At 40.6% G+C, this 21,088-nt stretch overlaps 2 protein-coding genes and 1 non-coding gene across 3 annotated transcripts in view; 1 reads left to right on the plus strand and 2 right to left on the minus strand.

Moving 5' to 3' along the window:
• The first annotated feature begins 512 nt into the window (after nt 1-512).
• LOC123574745 (U6 spliceosomal RNA) lies at nt 513-616 on the plus strand. Its single transcript, XR_006699949.1, has one exon. It is a non-coding gene; the product is annotated as a U6 spliceosomal RNA (small nuclear RNA).
• Nucleotides 617-7,600: 6,984 nt separating this feature from the next.
• The window catches only part of MED6 (mediator complex subunit 6), a 77,792-nt gene continuing 64,304 nt past the window's right edge, over nt 7,601-21,088 (minus strand). The window contains exon 7 of the mRNA XM_065548968.2: nt 7,601-7,733. Within this exon, the coding sequence (XP_065405040.1) occupies nt 7,629-7,733 (105 nt within the window). The 3' untranslated portion in view covers nt 7,601-7,628. The remainder of the gene's footprint in view (nt 7,734-21,088) is intronic.
• Nucleotides 17,009-19,849, minus strand: LOC102116690 (disintegrin and metalloproteinase domain-containing protein 20). The gene has a single exon (XM_045396636.3). The coding sequence runs from the start codon at nt 19,740-19,742 to the stop codon at nt 17,226-17,228; it is 2,517 nt and encodes an 838-aa protein (XP_045252571.2). The 5' UTR covers nt 19,743-19,849; the 3' UTR covers nt 17,009-17,225.

The raw sequence follows: 21,088 nt of genomic DNA on the forward strand, positions 1-21,088 counted from the left end.
AAAACAATGAGATCCCATCATTTTCATTTGCAGCAACATGGATGGAACTGGAGGTCATTATGTTAAGTGAAATAAGCCAGGCACAAACATTGCATGTTCTCACTTATCTGTGGAATGTAAAAATCAAAACAATTGAACTTGTGGACATAGAGCAGTAGTAGAATGGTTACCAGAGGCTGGGAAGGTGACATGGTGGCAGAGGGGAGGTTGGGATGGCTAATAGGTTTTAAAAAATAGAAAGAATGAATAAGGCCTACTATTTGATAACACAACAGGGTGCCTATAGTCGATAATAAATTAATTGTACATTTAAAATAACTTAAAAAGTGTAATTGGATTGTTTGTAATACAAAGGAAAAATGCTTGAGGGAATGGATATCCCATTATCCATGATGTGGATTATTTAACATTGCATGCCTGTATCAAAACATCTTATGTACACCACAAATGTATATACCTGCTATGAACCCACAAAACTTAAAAAAAAAAAAAAAACTAAAAAAACTAGCAATGCTCACTTCAGAAGCATATACTAAAATTGTAATAATACAGAGAATATTATCATGGCCCCTTGCACAAGGATGACACACAAATTTGTGAAGTGCTCTATATTTTTTATATTAAATAAAATTATTATTTAAAAATTTTTAAAAACTAAAGAATTTCAATACACAGTTTGGAAAAACATGCTATATAGTTTCTAAGTAGCCCATAGTGAAAAACAACATAATAAATAATTTTTAATTTCTGTAAGAACTACTTCTTATAGCATAGTAAAAAGAGAAAAAAAAGAACAGGAGCGGCCAAGATGGCCGAATAGAAGTAGATAGTGTGCATGGCTCTCATGGAGAGGAAAAGATGGGGTGAATAAATACAATACTTTCAATTGAAACATCCAGGTACTCACACTGGGGTTAATCAAGGAAACAGCCTGACGCACAGAGAACAAAGAAAAGCAAGACAGGACAATGGCCCACCTAGGAGCAACATGGAGCCATGGGATTCCCCCCTGCCCAGGGAAGCAGTGAGTGAATGAGCAGCCCTGGGAAACCATGCTTCTCCCACAGATCTTTGCAACTTGCTGGTCAAGAGGCCTCCTTGTGAACCCACTCCACCAGGGCCTTCAGTCTTCAGTTTGACAGACGGAACTAGGCAGAGTCTTGGCATAGCAGCTGCTCAGGCATGCATGGAGACCCTGCAACCTTAGATGCTGGGACTTTCTAGCAAACGTAGCTGCAGCTCCAGCAAAGTGGGAGGTTAGACTCCTGTGCATATCCCTAGGAAAGAGGATGAATCCAGGGGGCTGAGCAGCAACAGCCCACAGACCCCACTTCCACAGCACCTCACAAGATAAGACCCACTGACTTGGAATTCCAGCCAGCTACCAGTAGTGGTATTGTACCTCGCTAAGAAGGAGCTCCCTGGGGTTGTGGTGGGTGGCCATTATTGCTGTCCAGGCACCTTAGTCATCCCAGCCTTCAGGCTTTGGAGAGTCTGAGCTGACCTGGGGCAGAAGGGATCCTCCCGAACAGTACAGCCGCTCTACCAAAATGTGGCCAGACTGCTGCTTTAAGCAGGTGCCCAATCCTGTTCCTCCTTACTGGGCAGGACCTCCCAACTGGGGCCTCAAGCCACCCCACCTAAGCACTCCAACCAACAGAGATATGAATTATTCCTGGCATGGCACTCCCAGAGGGAGGGGCAGGTCACCATCTTTGCTGTTTGGGTGACTTAGCTGTTCCAGCCTTTGGGTTTTGGAGTGTCTGGGGTGACTGAGAACTGAAGTGGACCCCCAGTGCCGCATAGCAAAGCTGCTCTACAAAAACGTGGCCAGACTGCTTTTTATTTTTTTAATTTTTTTTAAGGCATGCTTTTTTTTTTTTTTTTAATTATTATACTTTAAGTTCTAGGGTACATGTGCACAACGTGCAGGTTTGTTACATATATATACATGTGCCATGTTGGTGTGCTGCACCCATTAACTCGTCATTTACATTAGGTATATCTCCTAATGCTATCCCTCCCCCCTCCCCCCTCCCCACAATAGGACCCGGTGTGTGTGGAGAAATAGGAACACTTTTACACTGTTGGTGGGACTGTAAACTAGTTCAACCATTGTGGAAAACAGTGTGGCGATTCCTCAAGGATCTAGAACTAGAAATACCATTTGACCCAGCCATCCCATTACTGGGGATATACCCAAAGGATTATAAGTCATGCTGCTATAAAGACATACGCACACGTATGTTTATTGCAGCACTATTCACAATAGCAATGACTTGGAATCAACCCAAATGTCCATCAGTGACAGACTGGATTAACAAAATGTAGCACATATACACCATGGAATACTATGCAGCCATAAAAAAGGATGAGTTCGTGTCCTTTGTAGGGACATGGATGCAGCTGGAAACCATCATTCTCAGCAAACTATTGCAAGAACAGAAAACTAAATACCGCATGTTCTCACTCATAGGTGGGAATTTAACAATGAGATCACTTGGACACAGACTGCTTTTTAAAATGGGTCCTGATCCCATTCCTTCTTACTGGGCAGGACCTCCCAACCAGGGTCTCTAGCCACTTCCTATACATGTCTTTGGGCCAGCAACAGGTCCATATCTCCCTTGACAAAGCTCCCAAGGGAACTGCCCTTGCCACCCTCAGATTAATGAAGAAGTAGAGACCCTAAGTGCCTTATTCACACCTCCAGTGAGCTGCAGTTGACCCAAGGGGAGGAGGTCAGTCCATCTCCCATGGGTCCCATATAGCCCCTATGGCTTGTCACTAGTCAGGAAACCCCTGGCTTGGGCCCACAGCACAAACTTTCCATCTTGGGTTGACTGCACTGAGCAATTGCTGACCTGCATCTCTCTAGGTTGCAGCCCCAAGGAGTCAAGCAAATGACCCTTGGCTACAACCACTACTAAGATCTGTTCCTCTGCGCCTCAAAGCTGGGAAAAGAATATAAACACTGAAATCACCCAAGAGCTGCAGTGGGCAGCCCAGGAGTGCCAAATCGTGAACTACAGCCTGTACTTAAGGAGGAGAGGAACCCCCATTTTCAGAGCACTGAGAGGGAACTTGACTGCAACTGCAGGAAAACATAGGGAGGCCACACAAGGGGGCAAGAGTCTACCAACTGACCAATAAGCCTAAGTGTCGCCTGCTGGATCATACCCCAAGGCTTCAACACCAAAAATACCTCATTAACATACCCTACTCTGAAACCAGAGATAAGAAGTCAGCTTCAAATAAAGACCCTATAAATGTATCCAAAAGACAAGCCATATAATGTTAAAACCATTATGAAATTTTTAACAGTCCTTAAAAAAATAAAAAATAAAACTAGAAATCAATAACAGGAGGAATTTTTTACATTTACATAATACATGAAAATTAAACATGTTACTGAACAACTGATGGCTCTTCAAACAAGAAATTAAAAGAGAAATTAAATAATATCTTGAGACAAACAAAAATGGACACACACCATACCAGAACTTATGGAATGCAGCAAAAGCAGTTCTAAGAGAGAAGTTTATAGCAGTAAATGCCTTTATCAAAAAAGGGGAGGATTTTGAATAAGCAATCCAACTTTACACTTGACAGAATTAGAAAAACAAGAACTAAGCCCAAAGCAAGCAGAAGGAAGGAAATAATAAACATCTGAGAGGAATAAATTAAATAGAGACTGGAATATATTAAATAGAAAATAGAAAAGACCAACAAAACTGAGAGTTGGGTTTTGAAGAGATAAACAAATTGGACAAACCTTAAGATGGACTAACCAAAAAGAAAAAAGAGAAAACTTAAATAAATAAAATCAAAAATGAAAGAGGAGACATTACAACTGGCACTACAGAAATACAAAGGATCATAAGAGACTACTATGAACAATTATAAGCCAAAATATTGGATAACCTAGAAGAAATGGATAAATTCCTACAACATTACAACCTACCAAGACAGAATTATGAAAAATATAGATCATCTGCACAAACCAATAAGTAAAGAGATTGAAGAAGTAATAAAAATATCTCCCATCAAAGCCTCAGAACTTGATGGCTTCCCTGATGAATTCCGCCAAACATGTGAAAAGACCTAGCACCAACGCTACTCAAACTCTTCAAAAAAAATTGAAGAGGAGGAAATAGTTTCAAATTAATTTTTTGTGGTCAGCATTACCCTGATACCAAAGCCAGTTAAGGACACTACAAGAAAAGAAAATTACAGACCTATATATCTGACAAACATGGGTGCAAAAATGCTCAACAAAATACTAGCTAACCAAATTTAATAGCACATTAAAAGGATTGTTCACCATGATCAAGTGGGATTTATCTCTGGGATGCAAGGATAGTCAAAATACACTAATCATTAAATGCAATACATCACATTAACAGAATGAAGGGTAAAAACTATGATTCTCTAATGAATGCAGAAAAGGCATAGACAAAACTCAACATCCTTTCATGATTAAAAATTCCAACAACTTAGATATAGAAGAAAATTTCCCCAACACAATAAAGACCATATATAACTAGCCCACAGCTAACATCATAATCAGTAAGATAAAACTAAAAGCTTTTTCTTTAAGATGCAGTACAAGGCAAGGATGCCCACCCTCACTAATTCAGTACAATATAGTACTGGAACTTTTAGCCAGAGCAATCAGACAAAAGAAAAACAATCATCTAAATTAGAAAGGAAGAAGTTAAATTATCTCTGTTTGTAGATAACATGATCTTAGGTACAGAAAACCCCAAAGACAATCAAAAGCTAATACACGAATATAATAAAATTGCAGGATACAAATCTACATACAGAAATCAGTAGCATTTCTTATATCAACAGCAAACTATCTGAAAAATAAATCAAGAAAACAATCCCGCTTACAACTGCTATAAAGAAATAAAATATTTAGGAATAAATTTAACCAAGGAGGTGAAAAAAAAATCTGTACCTTGAAAACTATAAAACATTGATGAAAGAAATTGAAGAAGACACAAATAAAAGGAAAGATAGTCTGTGTTCATGAATTGAATGAATATTGTTAAAATGTCCATACTACTCAAAGCAATCTATAGATTCAATGCAATCCCTCTCAAAATCCTAATGGCATTTTTTGCCTATCAATGATAGACTAGATAAAGAAATTGTGCCACATATACACCGTGGAATCTATGCAGCCATAAAAAAGGATGAGTTCATGTCCTTAGCAGGGACAAGGATGAAGCTGGAAATCATCATTCTCAGCTGTCCCTTGCAGGGACATGGATAAAGCTGGAAATCATCATTCTCAGCAAACTAACACAGGAACAGAAAACGGAACACCTCATGTTCTCACTCATAAGTGGGAGTTGAACAATGAGAACACATGGACACAGGGAGGGGAACATCACACACCAGGGCCTGTTGGTGGGTGGGAGCGCTAGGGGAGGGATAGCATTAGGAGAAATACCTAATATAGATGATGGGTTGGTGAGTACAGCAAACCACCATGGCACATGCATACCTATGTAACAAACCTGCATGTTCTGCACATGTATTCCAGAATTTAAAGTATAGTAAAAGAAAATCCCGATGACATTTTTCATAGAAATAGAAAAAGAGCCCTAATATTTGTATGGAACCACACACACACACACACACACAAAGAATAGCCACAGCAATTTTGAGCATAAAGAACAATGCTGAAGAAGGCATCAAACTACCTGATTTCAAAATATACTACAAAGGTATAGTAATCAAAACAGTATGGTAATTGCATTAAAAACAGACACATAGACCAAAGGAACATAATAGAGAGCTTAGAAATAAACACAAATTTAGGGTCAACTGACCTTTGACAAACATGCCAAGAACATAAAATGGGGTATAATGCTTGCAGTGGAAGGAAAACATATCATCATTTGCAGATAATATGATTGCCCACACAGGAAATCAAACAGAAAAAGCTTGAAACTAACCATTTAAACCAATGAGAGCTAAACAAATTTCCTAAATACAAGACCAACATGCAAACGTAAATATCATTATTATACACAAGAAATAATTATAAAATGCAGTCGAAAAAAATATACACATTAGCAAAATATAATGTCTTATTGAGGAATAAATATTTTTTAAAAGTATGTGCATGCCTTTAGAGATGTATTTTAAAACACTATTGAAGCACAAAAAAGAACTGAGGAAATTGAGATATGTATCATATTGGTGATTAAAACAAGTTGAATTCTAGTCAAAATCCCAAGGTAATATTTCATAGGATAGACAAATGTACTCAAACTACCTGAGGTGATGGATATGTTAATTAAGTTGATTGTGCTAATCATTTCATAATGTATACATATATCAAAACATCAGGCCGAGTGTGGTGGCTCACACTTGTAATCCCAGCACTTTGTGAGGCTGAGGCAGGTGTATCGCTTGAGGCCAGGAGTTTCAGACCAGCCTGGGCAACAGGGCAAAACCCCATCTCTACAAAAGTAAAAAAAAAAAAAAAAAATTACCCAGGTGTGGTGGTGCCTGTTGTCCCAGCTATTTGGGAGGCTCAGGTGGGAGGATCACTTGAGCATGGGAGGTGGAGGCTGCAGTGAGCCAAAATCACACCACTGCACTCCAGCCTGGGCAACAGAGCAAGACTCTGTCTCAAAAAAAAAATACATTGTATACCCTAAATACATGCAATTTTTTAAATCATGCCCAAAAAAACCTGAAGAAAATTTAAAAATATTAAAATTATATATTTGAAAGAGTAAAACATTAAGTAAAAACCAAACAAATTAAAAAGAAAATCAAGACAAGGGGATTGGCATCTATACCAATTATATATTAAGATTTATTTTTAATGTATAATAATTAAAACAATTTGGAATTGATATAGAAACAGACAAACATACATCAAGATTTAAAATGCAGGCCGGGTGCGGTGCCTCATGCCTGTAATCCCAGCAGTTCGGGAGGCTGAGGCAGGCAGATTGCTTGAGTCCAAAAGTTCAAGACCAGCCTGGGCAACATGATGAAACTCCATCTCTACTAAAAATACAAAAAATTGGCCGGGTGTGGTGGCACATGCTTGCTGTCCAAGTTACTCAGGAGGCTGAGGTGGAAGGATCATTTGAGCCCAGAAGGTAGAGGCTGTGGTGAGCTAAGATCTCACCACTGCATTCCAGCCTGGGCAACAGAGCGAGACTCTATCTCAAAAAAAAAGGAAAAAAAAAAGATTTAAAACCCTAGAAATAGTCATGTATATATATACACACACATATAAAATCAGGGTTTGGCAAAATTGGCTTTCCATATGGAAAAATACAATTCTATCTGTACATCACAGAGACACAACATATTTCAAAAAGAATAAAGACCTAAATATGAAAAAAAAAAAACCTCCTCTTAAACTACTAGAAAAATAAGAGAATGTCTTTATGATCTGAGGGTAGAAAAATATTTCTTGCTGGGCATGGTGGCTCACGCCTATAATCCCAGCACTTTGGGAGGCCGAGGGGGGCAGATCACAAGGTCAGGAGATTGAGACCATCCTGGCCAACATGGTGAAACCCTGTCTCTACTAAAATACAAAAAATTAGCCGGGCATGGTGGTGCGTGCCTGTAGTCCCAGATACTCAGAAGGCTGAGGCAGAGGAATTGCTTGAACCTAGGAGGCGGAGGTTGCAGTGAGCTGAGATTGCGCCACTGCACTCCAGTCTGGCAACAGAGTGAGACTCCATCTAAAAAAAAAAAAAAAAAAAAAAAAAAAAAAAAAAATTCTTGTCTAAGAATCTGTTTTAAAAAGTTCAGTGTTAGAGAAAATAAATACGACTACTTAACAAATTTTAAATTCTGTCACCATAAACAAAGTAGAGGATATTTTTAAATTTGGTGAAAAAGCATAGATAGTATAAAATAGAACAGTCTGGGTACTATGAAAATCTATAACGATAACAAAAATAATACAAATTATGGACATCTACATGTCCATCAAAATTACGTATTATTTTGTAATGTATGTCTAAAGAAAAGAGTCTGGAATCTTGCCAAATAAGCTGATAAAGTTTCCTCTTGACAGGCGGACAGTAAAATGGGATTACAATTCTATCTACAAAATTTTAATGTCTCACAAAATGAATGTTCATGTCTTTACTTCTGGTATAATAATAATTAAAAAAAAAATAACAGGGAAGACAGAGAGGAGCAGGGTAAGGAAGGTAAAGAACAGAAGGAAGAAGAAAGGGAAGCCAGAGGAGAAAAAGGTAAAATAGGACAAGGAGAAAGAAAGCAGAGGGCGAAAGGCAGAAGGAAGTGAATTAACTGAAACAAAAAATCAAATATTGCTTCTCACTTATGAGTGGGAGCTAAACAATGGGTACACATGGACATAAAGATGGAAACAATAACTCACCAGGGTCTCCAAACAGAGGAGGATGGAAGTGGGATGAGTTGAAAAGTTACCTATCAGGTATAATGTTCACTAATGGGTACACTAGTAGCCCAATCCCCATCAGTATGAGATACACCCATGTAACAAACATACACATGGACCTCCTGAATCTAAAATAAAATAAAAACTTTTTAGAAAGAAGTTCATGTGAGAATCTAAGAGCCAAGGCTCTTGAGAGGTAGAAAGGAAGGTTTTTTGTTTTTTTGTTTTGTTTAGTTTTGGTCACTTAGCCACCTATACCCATGTCCAAAGTCAGTGGTTTCCCTATTCTGTCAGTTCCTGTCTCCCCGGTCTCTGCATTCCTCCTGTAGCTCCAGCTGTAACCCAAGCAGGAAGGTCCAATGCTGGCACCTCTTTCTAGAATGGAGACTGATGTTGACTAAACAGCTTTAGACTAACATCCTGGACTCGATATAAAATTCTTCTTCCTCCTAGCCAGCTGTTCTTTGCACTTACATGTAAGTTTTATTTTCTCTGCTTTCTCCTGAGATTAGGGGCTAGCTTGTTCCCTAATGTTGATTAGTGGGGTTCTGCCTTGCTCTCTGTGCTTGAGTCCCCATCAAGGTTATGACACCAGTACCCTAGTCACATTAGGATTAGGACCTCTGAGGAACTAAAGACCTATGTACTTCTATCAGCTTCAGTTACATATCAACTTTGAGGAGAATTGAATGGGTGAATCCCAGTTACCTAATGATAGGCTTCCCAGAAGCCAATTCTCCATACATATCTGTAGACTTCAAGGATTACACAAGAGCACCGTGAAGCCAGAGAGTGACAAAAGGACATCATGCCTGCTAAAAACTGAAAGAATATATTCAAAATGCTATATGAGTCATTACCCAGATAGGAAAACCAAAGCATATCACTTACTTTAAAAGCAATAATTCAATATACAGAATGGTTAAACACAAAAGTGGCTAAACAAGTATTAGAGGATGAAATGTGGAAAGAAAACACTAAGATAACAAAAATGTAATAGAAGATGAGAAGCCCAGATTCCCTCTCACGGAAGGACAAGGTGTCCCCGGGGTCAGCAACCAGCCTTGAGCTTTCAGCTACTTCACCGTTTGACACAGCTGCAGCGAGTTAGCCTGCCCCCAAGAACTGGTAACAGGGACTCTACTTCTGGTGGAGCACAAACAGCCCCTGGCACAAGGTGGGTATTCCAATGGTTAAAACTCTTATCAGTAATGACTAGGGATATGTGCCACTGAGGAAGAAATCACTAACAGATGAACCAGAGCAAGGGTTTGAGTTGTATTCATTTTCTAAACTATACAACAAATTACCACAAGCTTAGTGTCTTAAGCAAAATACATTTATTATCTCACAGTTTCCATTTGTGAGGAGTTGGGGCAGGCTTAGCTAGGTCTTTGGCTCAGGGTCCCACAGGGCTACAGTCAAGGCACTAGCTGAGCTGCATTCTCATCAAAGGCTGGACTGGGGAAAGATCTGCTTCCAAGCTCACTCAGGTTGTCGCGGGTTTCATTTTCTGGCAGTTGTAGAACTCATGGCCACTGGCTTCTTCAAAGTCAGCAACAGAAGTGTCTGCAGCTTTAAGTCTTACTTCCAGACCCTTCTTAAAAGGGATCACCTGGTCCCACCCAGAAAAATCTCCCTTTTGATTAACTTAAAGTCAATTAGTTAAGGGCCTTAATGACATCTGTAAATTTCCCGCATTTGCTATAGCCTGGTTAGAAGCAAGTTACATGTCTCACTCAAGCTTGAGGGGAGAAGAATACATAAAGGCAGATACCAGGGGGATGGGATGCAAGGGGGACATCTTAGAATTCTGCCTACCACAAGAGGTAAGGAGGAAATCGGAGCTAGAAGAATAAAAGCATTGAAGAGTGATTGCTAAGTGCCTTTGATACTACAGCAAGACAGTGAACAGCTGATGGCAATTACAATCCAGGCATGAATGTCAGTATCCTCTCTGACGGCATACAAAGTGACCCTCATTTCCTTCCAGGGGAAGATAAAGAAATCCAAGTGGCTGAACCTAAAAAAAAAAAAAAAAGTTAAATGCCCAACCAAGGGAGCGCTGTAATCAGGACCTTGGTGGAGAAAACCTGAGACTCTGACACACAGGATGGGAACATCTGACTAGATCCCTTGAACACTCACGCTCCATATATTCATCCACAGGAGTGATTCACCCCTGTATAGTGAAAGAGAATGCAGAGGCCACTCCACCATGAGGCAATAGATGTATTTTGCAGTCTTCCCCCACCTCCTCTTTTGGCCACTAGACATAAAGCTAGGATTGAGTCACAGCATAATCAACTGGAAAAGTGCTCAGCATGCTCAGAGAAAAGGCACTACATTCTGAGATGCATAATCAAATGGCAAACATTAAGTTGGAAAGGGAAAAAAGTTCACTCTCCCAAGATAGAGGATTTTACACCTTGGCAAGGACCCTAGGGCATGGTGCAAATTTGTTCCTGGGATGGCTTCTAGAAGCATGGAAAAGTAATGCTCATACAGTGAAGTTGAAATGCCAGAACTGCCATAATGAATGATTATGGGATTAAAAGGTTCATGGAAATGGGCATGCTGAAATGGAATTATACATGGCCTTCAGATGATAATGTTCCATAGGAATGTCCAGAAAATATACAATTTACCAAAGGCGTAAAGCATGTGCTAATGAGAGGAGCACTGGCATTACCAAAAGGTCCAGTATTGAGTCTTTGCAAGCCAGGCTCAGAGTAGGAGAGGGTGTTACAGAACTTTGCTCACTGATAGCATTGGTGATAATATGACTCTAACACCTAGAGGTCAGTAGGCAATACATAACCATCCCAAGGAATAAAAATAAGAAGTTGCAATTGTCATAAAGACTGGCAAGGTCAGAATGGCAGCCAAGACCTAAGGAGATGGTAGTAGAAGGATTCTAGAATCCTTAAGGGCAAAATAGATAGGCAGCGAACAAGGATACTTACTTTATGCCAATAGAAGAAGCCAAAGATAGATGACTGGGAAGCAAAAAGCAGTTGACTCCCCAAAAGTTAATCACTTTCCCAGTTTGTGAACTTCAACTTCTTTCAAACGTGGAACTCAATCCCTGATGACATGGACAGAGCCTTGGGCCCAGGATGCTATAAAATCATGGCAAATATATAAATAATAATGATTCCTCCAGACCTTTACCAAAGGGAACTATGGCCACATACATAGCTGTGCATAAGGAAGGGGGAATATCTATACATTTCGAGGACTACTGAACACAGGGACTGAGTTGACATTAATGTCCAAGTACTCAAAACATTTTGAAGACCTTCCTGTTAGAATGAAGACATATATGAGGACCAGGTAATAAATAAAGTCTTAGCAACACTCTGACTTTCAGTGGATTACTGGTCTTGTGGACACAGAGCTATGATAATTCTTCCACCCTCTGTCATAATATAGTATAGTGAGAGGACTGTCTGGATATCCCACAGAACATCACATTGATCGAGTACATTGATGACATTATGTTGATCAAGCCAGGTGTACAAGAGGTGGTAATGACATTGAAGGCCTTGGTAAAACACATGAGCTCAGAGAATGGAAGATAAGCTCTGTGAAGAATAATAAATTGTAATCAAAGACATGCTGTGTCAGTAAAATTTTTAGTTTTCTAAGAGCCAGGAATATGCTGGGTTATCCCTTCCAAAGTAAGGCCAAATTATTCCTTTCTCCATCTCCTATCATGAAGAAGAAAACACAATGCCTGGGGATTGCTTTGGTTCCTAGAGGCAGCAAATTTGATACCTAGGACCACAACTCTGGTCCTTATATTTGGTAACATATAATGATGTCATCTTTGAGTGGAAACCATAGAAGGAAAGAGCTCTGCACCAGGTCCAGGTTGTGATGCAAACAGCCTTCCACTGCGGTCATACCCTCTAGTAGACCCTATGATGTTGAAAGTATCTGTGACAGAAAAGGATGTTGGGTGGAGTTTGTGGTAAGCCCCAGAGAAAGAATCACAGTGTATGCCTCTGGGATTCTGAAGTAGAGGCATGCCATCAGCCAACTGACAATAAAGACCAAGCTGATCCACTAATCTGCCATAATTTCTAGAAGAACACATAGAGGGAAATTGACTACAATTGGTCATTATCATCCTGGAAGGGCCAGTGGTTCATTCTTACAGTAATAGACACATATTCTTGATATTAATTTGCCTTATCTCACTGAGGTAAGGCAGTGAGCCTCAGTGAGCACCAATATCCAAAGACATTGGGAGTATTTGATCCACTGGTCTGGTGTTTCCATATAATATCATATCAGATCAAGGTACCACTTTACAGTGAAGAAGTTTTGCAAGGGGGCCAAAGAACATGGTACATACTGGCTGTATATCAGACAACATAATCTAGGAACTGCCAGCATAATAAAGCATTGGAAATATCTACTGATGGTACAACTGAGCTAAAGCTGAAGTGCTTGTTCAGAGGCAATATACTACCATTCCCCAGAATGAATTGTGTGCACTGAATTACAGATCTTTACATGGGTCTGGGAACCAAGGCCTGGAAACAGGAGTAGCCCCACTTACTGTCACTCACAGTGACTCACTGGAGTGGTTTGTGCTTCTTGCCTACTGCAACTCTGGACTCTGCAGCCCAAAGGTCCTGGTCCCCAGTGGGACATATTTTCACCAGGGCAAAGCTAGAGTCCCAATAAATTATAAGCTTAAGCTGCCACTAGAACTCACTGTGTCCTGGCACCAACTAAGAAGATGATCACATTGTTGACAGAAGTGATTGACCCTAATCATCAGGAGAAGGCAGGGCTTCTGTTACAAGATGGAAACATAAGGGTGTATGCATAGAACCCAGGTAATCTCCTTAGGTGCCTATTGGTACTCCCCAGCCTGATTGTCAGTATAAACGGACAGGTTCAGCAATCATAGCCTGAGAAGGGCATGATGACCCAGTGCTCAGGTCTTTTGGAGATAAATACCTGGGTCATAACATACAGTCAAGGAAACTAGAATGGACAGTGGAGGAGTGAGACAGTAAGTATCCATTTCAGCCTCAATCCCAAATGCTGCAGAGGGACTATGGTTTATCCCATTAACTTCCCTCTTCTAAGGTTCCCCACAGAAAGGGATGTCCACCATAATCCTGGAGGTGTTGTTCCCCCAATATACATCAAAAAAGTGGGTCAGAGCAGTGCAAATATTGGACTGTAGAATACACAAATATGCCTCTTGGATCCTCCTTCAAGAGAGGACTTGCTGACCATCTCCATAATTATGATCAGAAGACAGCACCCAGATGTTAGCTCTTTGGGGTCAGCCTCAGTTACAAAGAGGCATCCTACCAAGCTCATGCCCTTCTCCCACATCCAAGGGAATGAACAAACTGAAGGGATGAAGACCAGACCATTTTGGCCCAACTCGGACAAATTTGTCAAGCAACATTCAGTCCAGAGCTCACTGCCAGATTGGCCGAAGCTGCAATATACAAGTACACCTTATTTTATCACACTTCAATGTATTGTGCTTGACAGATACTCTTTTGCTTTCATTTTACAAATTGAAGGTTTGTAGCAATCTTTTGTTGAGCAAATCTGTTTGGCACCATTTTTTCAACAGCAAGTGCTTGCTTTGTGTCTCTGTGTCACATTTTGGTAATTCTCACAATATTTCAATCTTTATTATTATTATATCTGTTATGGTGATCTGTGATCAGTCAACTTTGATGTTGCCATAATTGTTTTGGGTGCCACAAATTCCAACCACAGAAGAAGACAAACAAGCCAAAAAAAATTATGTGTATTCCAACTGCTCCACCAACTGACCATTTCCCCATCTCTTTCCCTCTCCTTGGGCCTCCATATTCCCTAAGATGTAAGATGGAAATTGGACCCATTAATTTATAACCCTACCATAGCTTAAGTGTTCAAGTGAAAGGAAGAGTCTTGCATTTCTCACTTTAAATCAAAAGCTAAAAACGATTAAGCTTAATGAGAAAGGCATGTCAAAAGCCAAGCTAGGCCTCTTGTACCAAACAGCCAAAGTTGTGAATGCAAAGGACACATTCTTGAAGAAAATTAAAAGTGCTACTCCAGTGAACACACAAATGATAAGCAAGCAAAACAGCTTTACTGCTGATATACAGAATGTTTGAGTGGTCTGGATAGAAGATTAAACCAGCCACAACATTCCCTTAACTAAAAGCCTAATGCAGAGCAAGGTCCTAATTTTCATCAGTTCTATGACAGCAGAGAGAGGTAAGGAATCTGCAGAGAGAAAATTTGAAGCTAGCACAGGTTAGTTGATGAGGGTTAAGGAAGAAGCCATCTCCATAATATAAAGGTGCAAGATGAAGCAGCAAGTGCTGATGTAAAAGCTGCAGTAAGTGATCCAGAAGATCTAGCTAAGATCACTGATGAAGGTGGCTACACCAAACAACAGATTTTCAGTGTAGATGAAACAGCCTTCTATTGGAAGAAGATTAGGAGTTTCACAGCTAGAGAGGAGAAGTCAATGCCTGGCTTCAAAGCTTCAAAGGACAGGCTGACAGTTTTGTTAGGGACTAATGCAGGTGGTGAATTTAAATTGAAACCAATGCTCCTTTGCCAATCCAAAAATCTGAAGGCCCTTAAGGATGATGCTAAGTCTACTCTGCCTGTGCTCTGTCAGTGAAACAGCAAAGCCCTTGATGATAGCATATCTGTTCAGAGCATGGTTTACTGAATATTTTAAGCCCATTGTTGAGACTTACTGCTCAGAAAAAAAATGATATCTTTTCAAATATTACTGTTCACTGACAATACACCTGACTGCCCAAGAGCGCTGATGGAGATGTACAAGGAGATTAATGTTGTTTTCATGCCTGTTAACATGGATGGATGTTGATCCATTCTGCAGCCCATGGATGGAGTAATTTTGACTTTCAAGTCTTTGTATTTAAGAAACATATTTCATAAGGCTATAGCTGCCATTGATAGTAATTCCACTGATGGATCTGGGCAAATCAATGGAAACCTTTCTGGAAACGATTCACCATTCTAGATGTCATTAAGAACATTCCTGATTTACGTGAGGAGGTCAAAATATTAACATTAAAAGGAGTTTGGAAGACACTGAGTTCAACCTTCACAGATGACTTCAGCGGTGGAAAGAGCTGTAGATGTTATGGAAATAGAAAGAGAACTAGAATTAAAAGTGGAGCTTGAGGATATGATGGAATTGCCATAATGTCATGATAAATCTTGAATGGATGAAGAGTTGCTTCTTATAGGTGAGCAAAGAAAATGGTTTTTTTGAAATGGAATTGATTCCTGATGAAGATGCTGTCAACAATGTTGAAATGACAACAAAGGACTTAATACATTACATAAACTTAGTTGATAAAGCAGTGGCAGAATTTGAGAGGACTGACTCAAATTTTGAAAGAAGTTCTGCTGTGGGTAAAATCCTATCAAACAGCATCACATGCTAGATAAATATTTGTGAAAGGAAGAGTCAATCGATGCAGCAAACTTAATTGTTGTCCTATTTTAAGAAATTGCCACAGTCACCCCAACCTTTAGCAACCCCCACCCGGAAGAGTCAGCATCTGTCAACAATGAGGCAAGAACCTCCACCAGCAAAAACATATGGCTCATTAAAGGCTCAGAGGATTGTTACTATTTCTTAGCAATAAAATATTTTTAATTAAGGTATTGCATTTTTGGACATAATGCTACATATTTAACAGATTACAGTATAGTGTAAATATAACTTTTTTATGTACTGGGGAACCAAAAATTTTGTGTGACTCACTTTATTGTGGTATTCCTATTATTGTAGTGGTCTGGAACTGAACCTGTATTATGTCCCAGGTACGTCTGTACTTGTATTTCTCATCTGCACAACCAACTTCCTTGCCTTTTTTCACAGCTGTTGGTCCCTAACAAAATCTTGTACTTGAAACTCCAATTCAGTGTCTGCTTCTGGAGAACTCAACCTACAACAACAAAGTAGCTACAGAAGGCACCTAACACTCCTAGGGCCAGGAGAACATAAGAAAGAAGTTGGGTTTACTAGAGCAGAGATGATTAAAGAACATTCCCTGCAGAGCAAGGACCCAGACCTCTAAAGACGGCACAGTGAACAGCTGCTCCTGCTTCAAGAACTCAGAGGACCACAACCCTGCTCACTCCAAGGCTGCAAATTGGACCCCTGAGGAGGTCAGTGTCCAACTGCTGCTGGTATTTCTAAGAAAAAATGAGGGTGGTTCTAAAAGTGACAACAGAACTGGAATCTGAAACCAAATATGATTACCAGAGTGAACGGGTCCAGCCAAAATAATGGTGACACTCATGGTAAGCACACAGGAAAGAAAGCTCCCTTCTTCCTTCATCATCACTCCAGGCTACTTCTACTGCCCCCTTTGGCACAGCTAAATGTGCCAAACAGAAATGAGGTGTGTACAGGCACATCCTGAACATTACGTAGTACAGCAAAAAAAAAAAAAAAAAAAAAAAAAGAGAGAGAGAGAGAAGGGTTAAAACTGAGGGACAAGAGCTGGAAACTATCTTTTCTGTGCCTTTGCTCAGGAAACATAAAGACACAACTTCTGGGAAAAGGAATCTTTAATATTGCTTAAGACACTGTAGAGTAAGAATATGCTAGGAATCCTTTGCTGTGATAGATAATGCTTGTGATCCTGACATGAAATATCCATGACGTTTTATTTAAACAGTGAGACATGCATTCATATTTTTCTATTAAGAAAAATTAGATATTAAAAATGAAGTATGAAGCTTAGTCTCCTTCTTTTTCCCATTTCTCTTATCCTTCTTTATCTTCTTTACTTTTTGTGCGTTTCTTTAAAAGCACACGTAAGCAAAATAAAAAAGCAACCAAAAGAAGAAGGCACAATAGTGACAGGTAACCCAACTTTCCCATCACATTTAATCCTTCCATGTTGTTCTTAGGAGGTGGGCCACTATCAGCACTACCTCCATAGCCTTTGTCCTTGCAGTAGGGGGGTGCCCATTCACTGTTGCAGTGACAGTGTTGTTTGTTGTTGCAGACTCCCCTCATGTTGCAGGTCTTAGGCTGACAGACTTGTGACAGACGAACCATACTGGCACACTTCTTACGGATGCAGATCTTTTCTGGACCACATACTGTGCCATCTTTTACCTCACCAATATCAGGTATAGCCATCCCTAAGTGATAATCAGTGCCCCAGCAAGTGGTGTCATTGAGGTGAAACTGCTGTACTGTGGAATGCTCTAGCAAATTGGGAATTACTCCTACATTTTCACACTGAACCCTCCCACACAGGATATCAGGGGACCAACATTTTACATATGTTGTACCTACAATACCACAGTGACCAAAACGGTTTCCTTGGGTGTTGATTTCTTGGTAGCAACTCTGAGATGCACTCCTTGCATCTTGGCCAAAAATCTCTTTACACTGTGTATCATGGTTATTACATGTCTTTTCATAGCAGAAGGCATTCACATTACAGGAGATCCCATCCTGCACATACACATCATCTGGGCATTGATGGGATGTCCCATTGCACCACTCTGGAAGGTCACATTCACCAACTTTTTGTCTACATAAAGTTCCCGATGGCAGAAATTTGCAGTCTTTGCAACACATTCCAAAAGCACAAGCAGCCCCAGGACGTAGAGTACAGTTTAACAGACAACAGGGATCTTTTACACACTGCTGTATGGTTCCACAGTCACATTCCTCTCCTTCTTCAACAACTAGATTCCCACAGTACTTCAGTCTAAATATATTCCCTGGATATGGAGGAGGTTGAATACATAATCCACTACTGATAGTATTGTCCCAATATTGGGCATAACTGCAGTTGCTAAATTTAGTTGTTAACTTTCTATAGGCATGCATTATGCACCACCGTAGCTCACACACACACCACTGGGTGTCATGTTGCATACCCAAATTGTGACCAAGCTCATGGCCCAAGGTAACTGCAAAAATGACCAACTTCTCATCTTCAAAAACATCAACTCCACTATTAAAAGGATTCAGGCATATTCCTTTAACATAGGCAACACCAAGCGTCGTGCCTTGTGTGTCTTTTATGAAAAGATGTGCAACATCATGTTGTAATCGATTATTAAGGTTATAATTCTTCCAAACAGAAAATTCCACTAAAACATTATCTATGTCTCCATTGGTAGGAAGTGGATTTGATGCAGTCCATATATCAATTCCAGTCAAAATTATATCAACCTCCAAAGGATGATAGAAGGAATCCACTATATTGACAACGTTAAATACTTCATGCTGCACTGTTGATGCATTACTTTGAGAGAAATGATATCTAACATTATCCACGACCACCACCAGCTCAACAAACCGCCGATGGGTCCACCAGCCCACAAAAGAACTTTGCTTCAGAGTGAAATTATATGACAATTGCAACTCCAACTGGCGTGCTATTTTCTCTTCTGTTAACCCACATCTCATAGGTGGAAACTGTGTATCATCACTGTCTATCTTATGTACTAGGTGTTCAAATGTGGCAGAAATACTAATTGGCTTGATTTCATAAACAAGGTCATTTATCTGTAGCATTCCAAGAAAGCCCCCAGAACAGGTACTAAGGGCAACCAAGGACTCAGGGACCTCCTCCACATAACCATGGTAGTAGCAGTCATCCTGGATGAAGGGCTGATCCTGGAGCAGGGCATGCTGCTCCGTGTAGGTGAACACAGGGAGGTGTGCGGCAAACAACAGCTTCTTTACCCTCATGTGGACGATGTATCTCTGTCCCCCCAACCGCAGGCTATAGGAGAGCCATCCAGGAGCCTTTGCACCTCTGCCCCTGCTGATCACCTTCAAAGGGATCACCACTTCTGGAGAAGTGAAACGCTGGGAGGGCCTGGCCTGAGAGTGGCCAAAAACAGACAAAAACATCCCAAACCAGAGCAGCAGAAGAGCGACTCTGATGTACACCAGGGGCTCACCCACTGCCATTATGAAGCTGTCATTATGGAGCCATCTGTCTAGAGCAGAAGAGGACAAGGTGTGAGGCACTGGTGGTCTGGCTCCTCCCTCTGAGCTGTTCAGGGTGCATGGCTGACCTTTAGGGATCTGGGGATCTGTGTCCTGGTGGAGCTGGACCATCAGAGTTGCAGTGCTGAAAATAAAAACCGAAAGAGCCAGGATGGGGTGGGTGGGATAGAAAGGGAGAAAAAGAGAGAGAAAAAAGGCAAGGTGATTCCTGCATTTGGACCATATTTGAAGCAATAAAATACATAGGATTCTCTTAATACATATGGCCAAGAAGATTTCCAGATGGGGAAGATTGCACATAGGTGAGTTATTTTCTTTTTTTTTTTTTTTTTTTTTTTTTTGAGACGGAGTCTCCGCTCTGTCGCCCAGGCTGGAGTGCAGTGGCGCGATCTCCGCTCACTGCAAGCTCCGCCTCCCGGGTTCACGCCATTCTCCTGCCTCAGCCTCCCGAGTAGCTGGGACTACAGGCGCCCACAACCGCGCCCGGCTAATTTTTTGTATTTTTAGTAGAGACGGGGTTTCACCGTGGTCTCGATCTCCTGACCTTGTGATCCGCCCGCCTCGGCCTCCCAAAGTGCTGGGATTACAGGCGTGAGCCACCGCGCCCGGCCTGGTGAGTTATTTTCAAATTTTCATGATGGATACCTAAAGAGTCATTATATACTGTTCTTTAAACATGTAAAATGGCAAGACATTTTCCATTTTATTTTAATGTATGTCTTTCTTTTATTATTTCTTTATTTTACAGATGGGGTTCTGCTCTGTTGCCCAGGCTGTAGTGCAGTGACACAATCATAGCACATTGCAGCCTCAAATTCCTGGACTCAAAAGATCCTCCCACCTTAGCCTCCAAGTAGCTAGAACTGCAGGCATGCACTGCAACACCCAGCTAATTTTTCTTTTTGATTTTTTTTGGGGGGTAGAGATGGAGTCTCACTATGTTACCCAAGTGGGTCTCAAACTCCTGGTCTCAAGTGATCTTCCTGTCTCAGCCTTCCAAAGTACTGGGATTACAGGCATGAGCTGTCACACCAGGCAAAATTGTTCATTTTAAAGACATTGTATTCTGACACAAATCTTTCTTCCAACCAAAAACCTACTGGCAACCTCACATTCAATAAGCATATGGACAACACATTCAAAATCCACCATTTTGTGTTCCTTTATTCGTGTAGTTTGCTCCATCTCCCCTCTCCTATCCCAGACATTTTATGTATACCTAATTCTGCTCTAAATTGGTAGTCAAAAAAGCCCCACTAAAAGGGCTTATTAGTATTGAGAGACCTCCTCCAATCAAGACTTTTAAACTTTATAATATATTCTTATCTGCAGAAAAGCCCTGGGCATTCCAAGGAAGGAAGGCATGTGATGGGGTAACAGGGAGTGGGGCAGCTGTTTTGGGGCAGGGCACACAGCCAACTAGCATCATGATCTCTATCATAAGAGGCTCCTCCTGGTCATGTCAATACAGATTTGATTCTATTTTTCACATGGCTGATGAGTTACCTGGATTGATTTCAATCTCAATTCCAAAGAAAGCCTACACAGAGGAGCTTAAGCCTAGAGTCTGTTCATTGTAATGTTCAGAAGACCACAATTTGAGTAGACTTAAAAACCTCATCACTGTTGAAAAAAAGTTTGGCTCA

This window comes from Macaca fascicularis, chromosome 7 (genome assembly GCF_037993035.2).
Source record: "Macaca fascicularis isolate 582-1 chromosome 7, T2T-MFA8v1.1".
NCBI lineage: Eukaryota > Metazoa > Chordata > Mammalia > Primates > Cercopithecidae > Macaca > Macaca fascicularis.

What these genes read in the sequence shown, in the direction of transcription:
- LOC102116690 (XM_045396636.3), bottom strand. Translation starts at nt 19,742, where the DNA reads ATGTGCAATCTTCCCCATCTGGAAATCTTCTTGGCCATATGTATTAAG.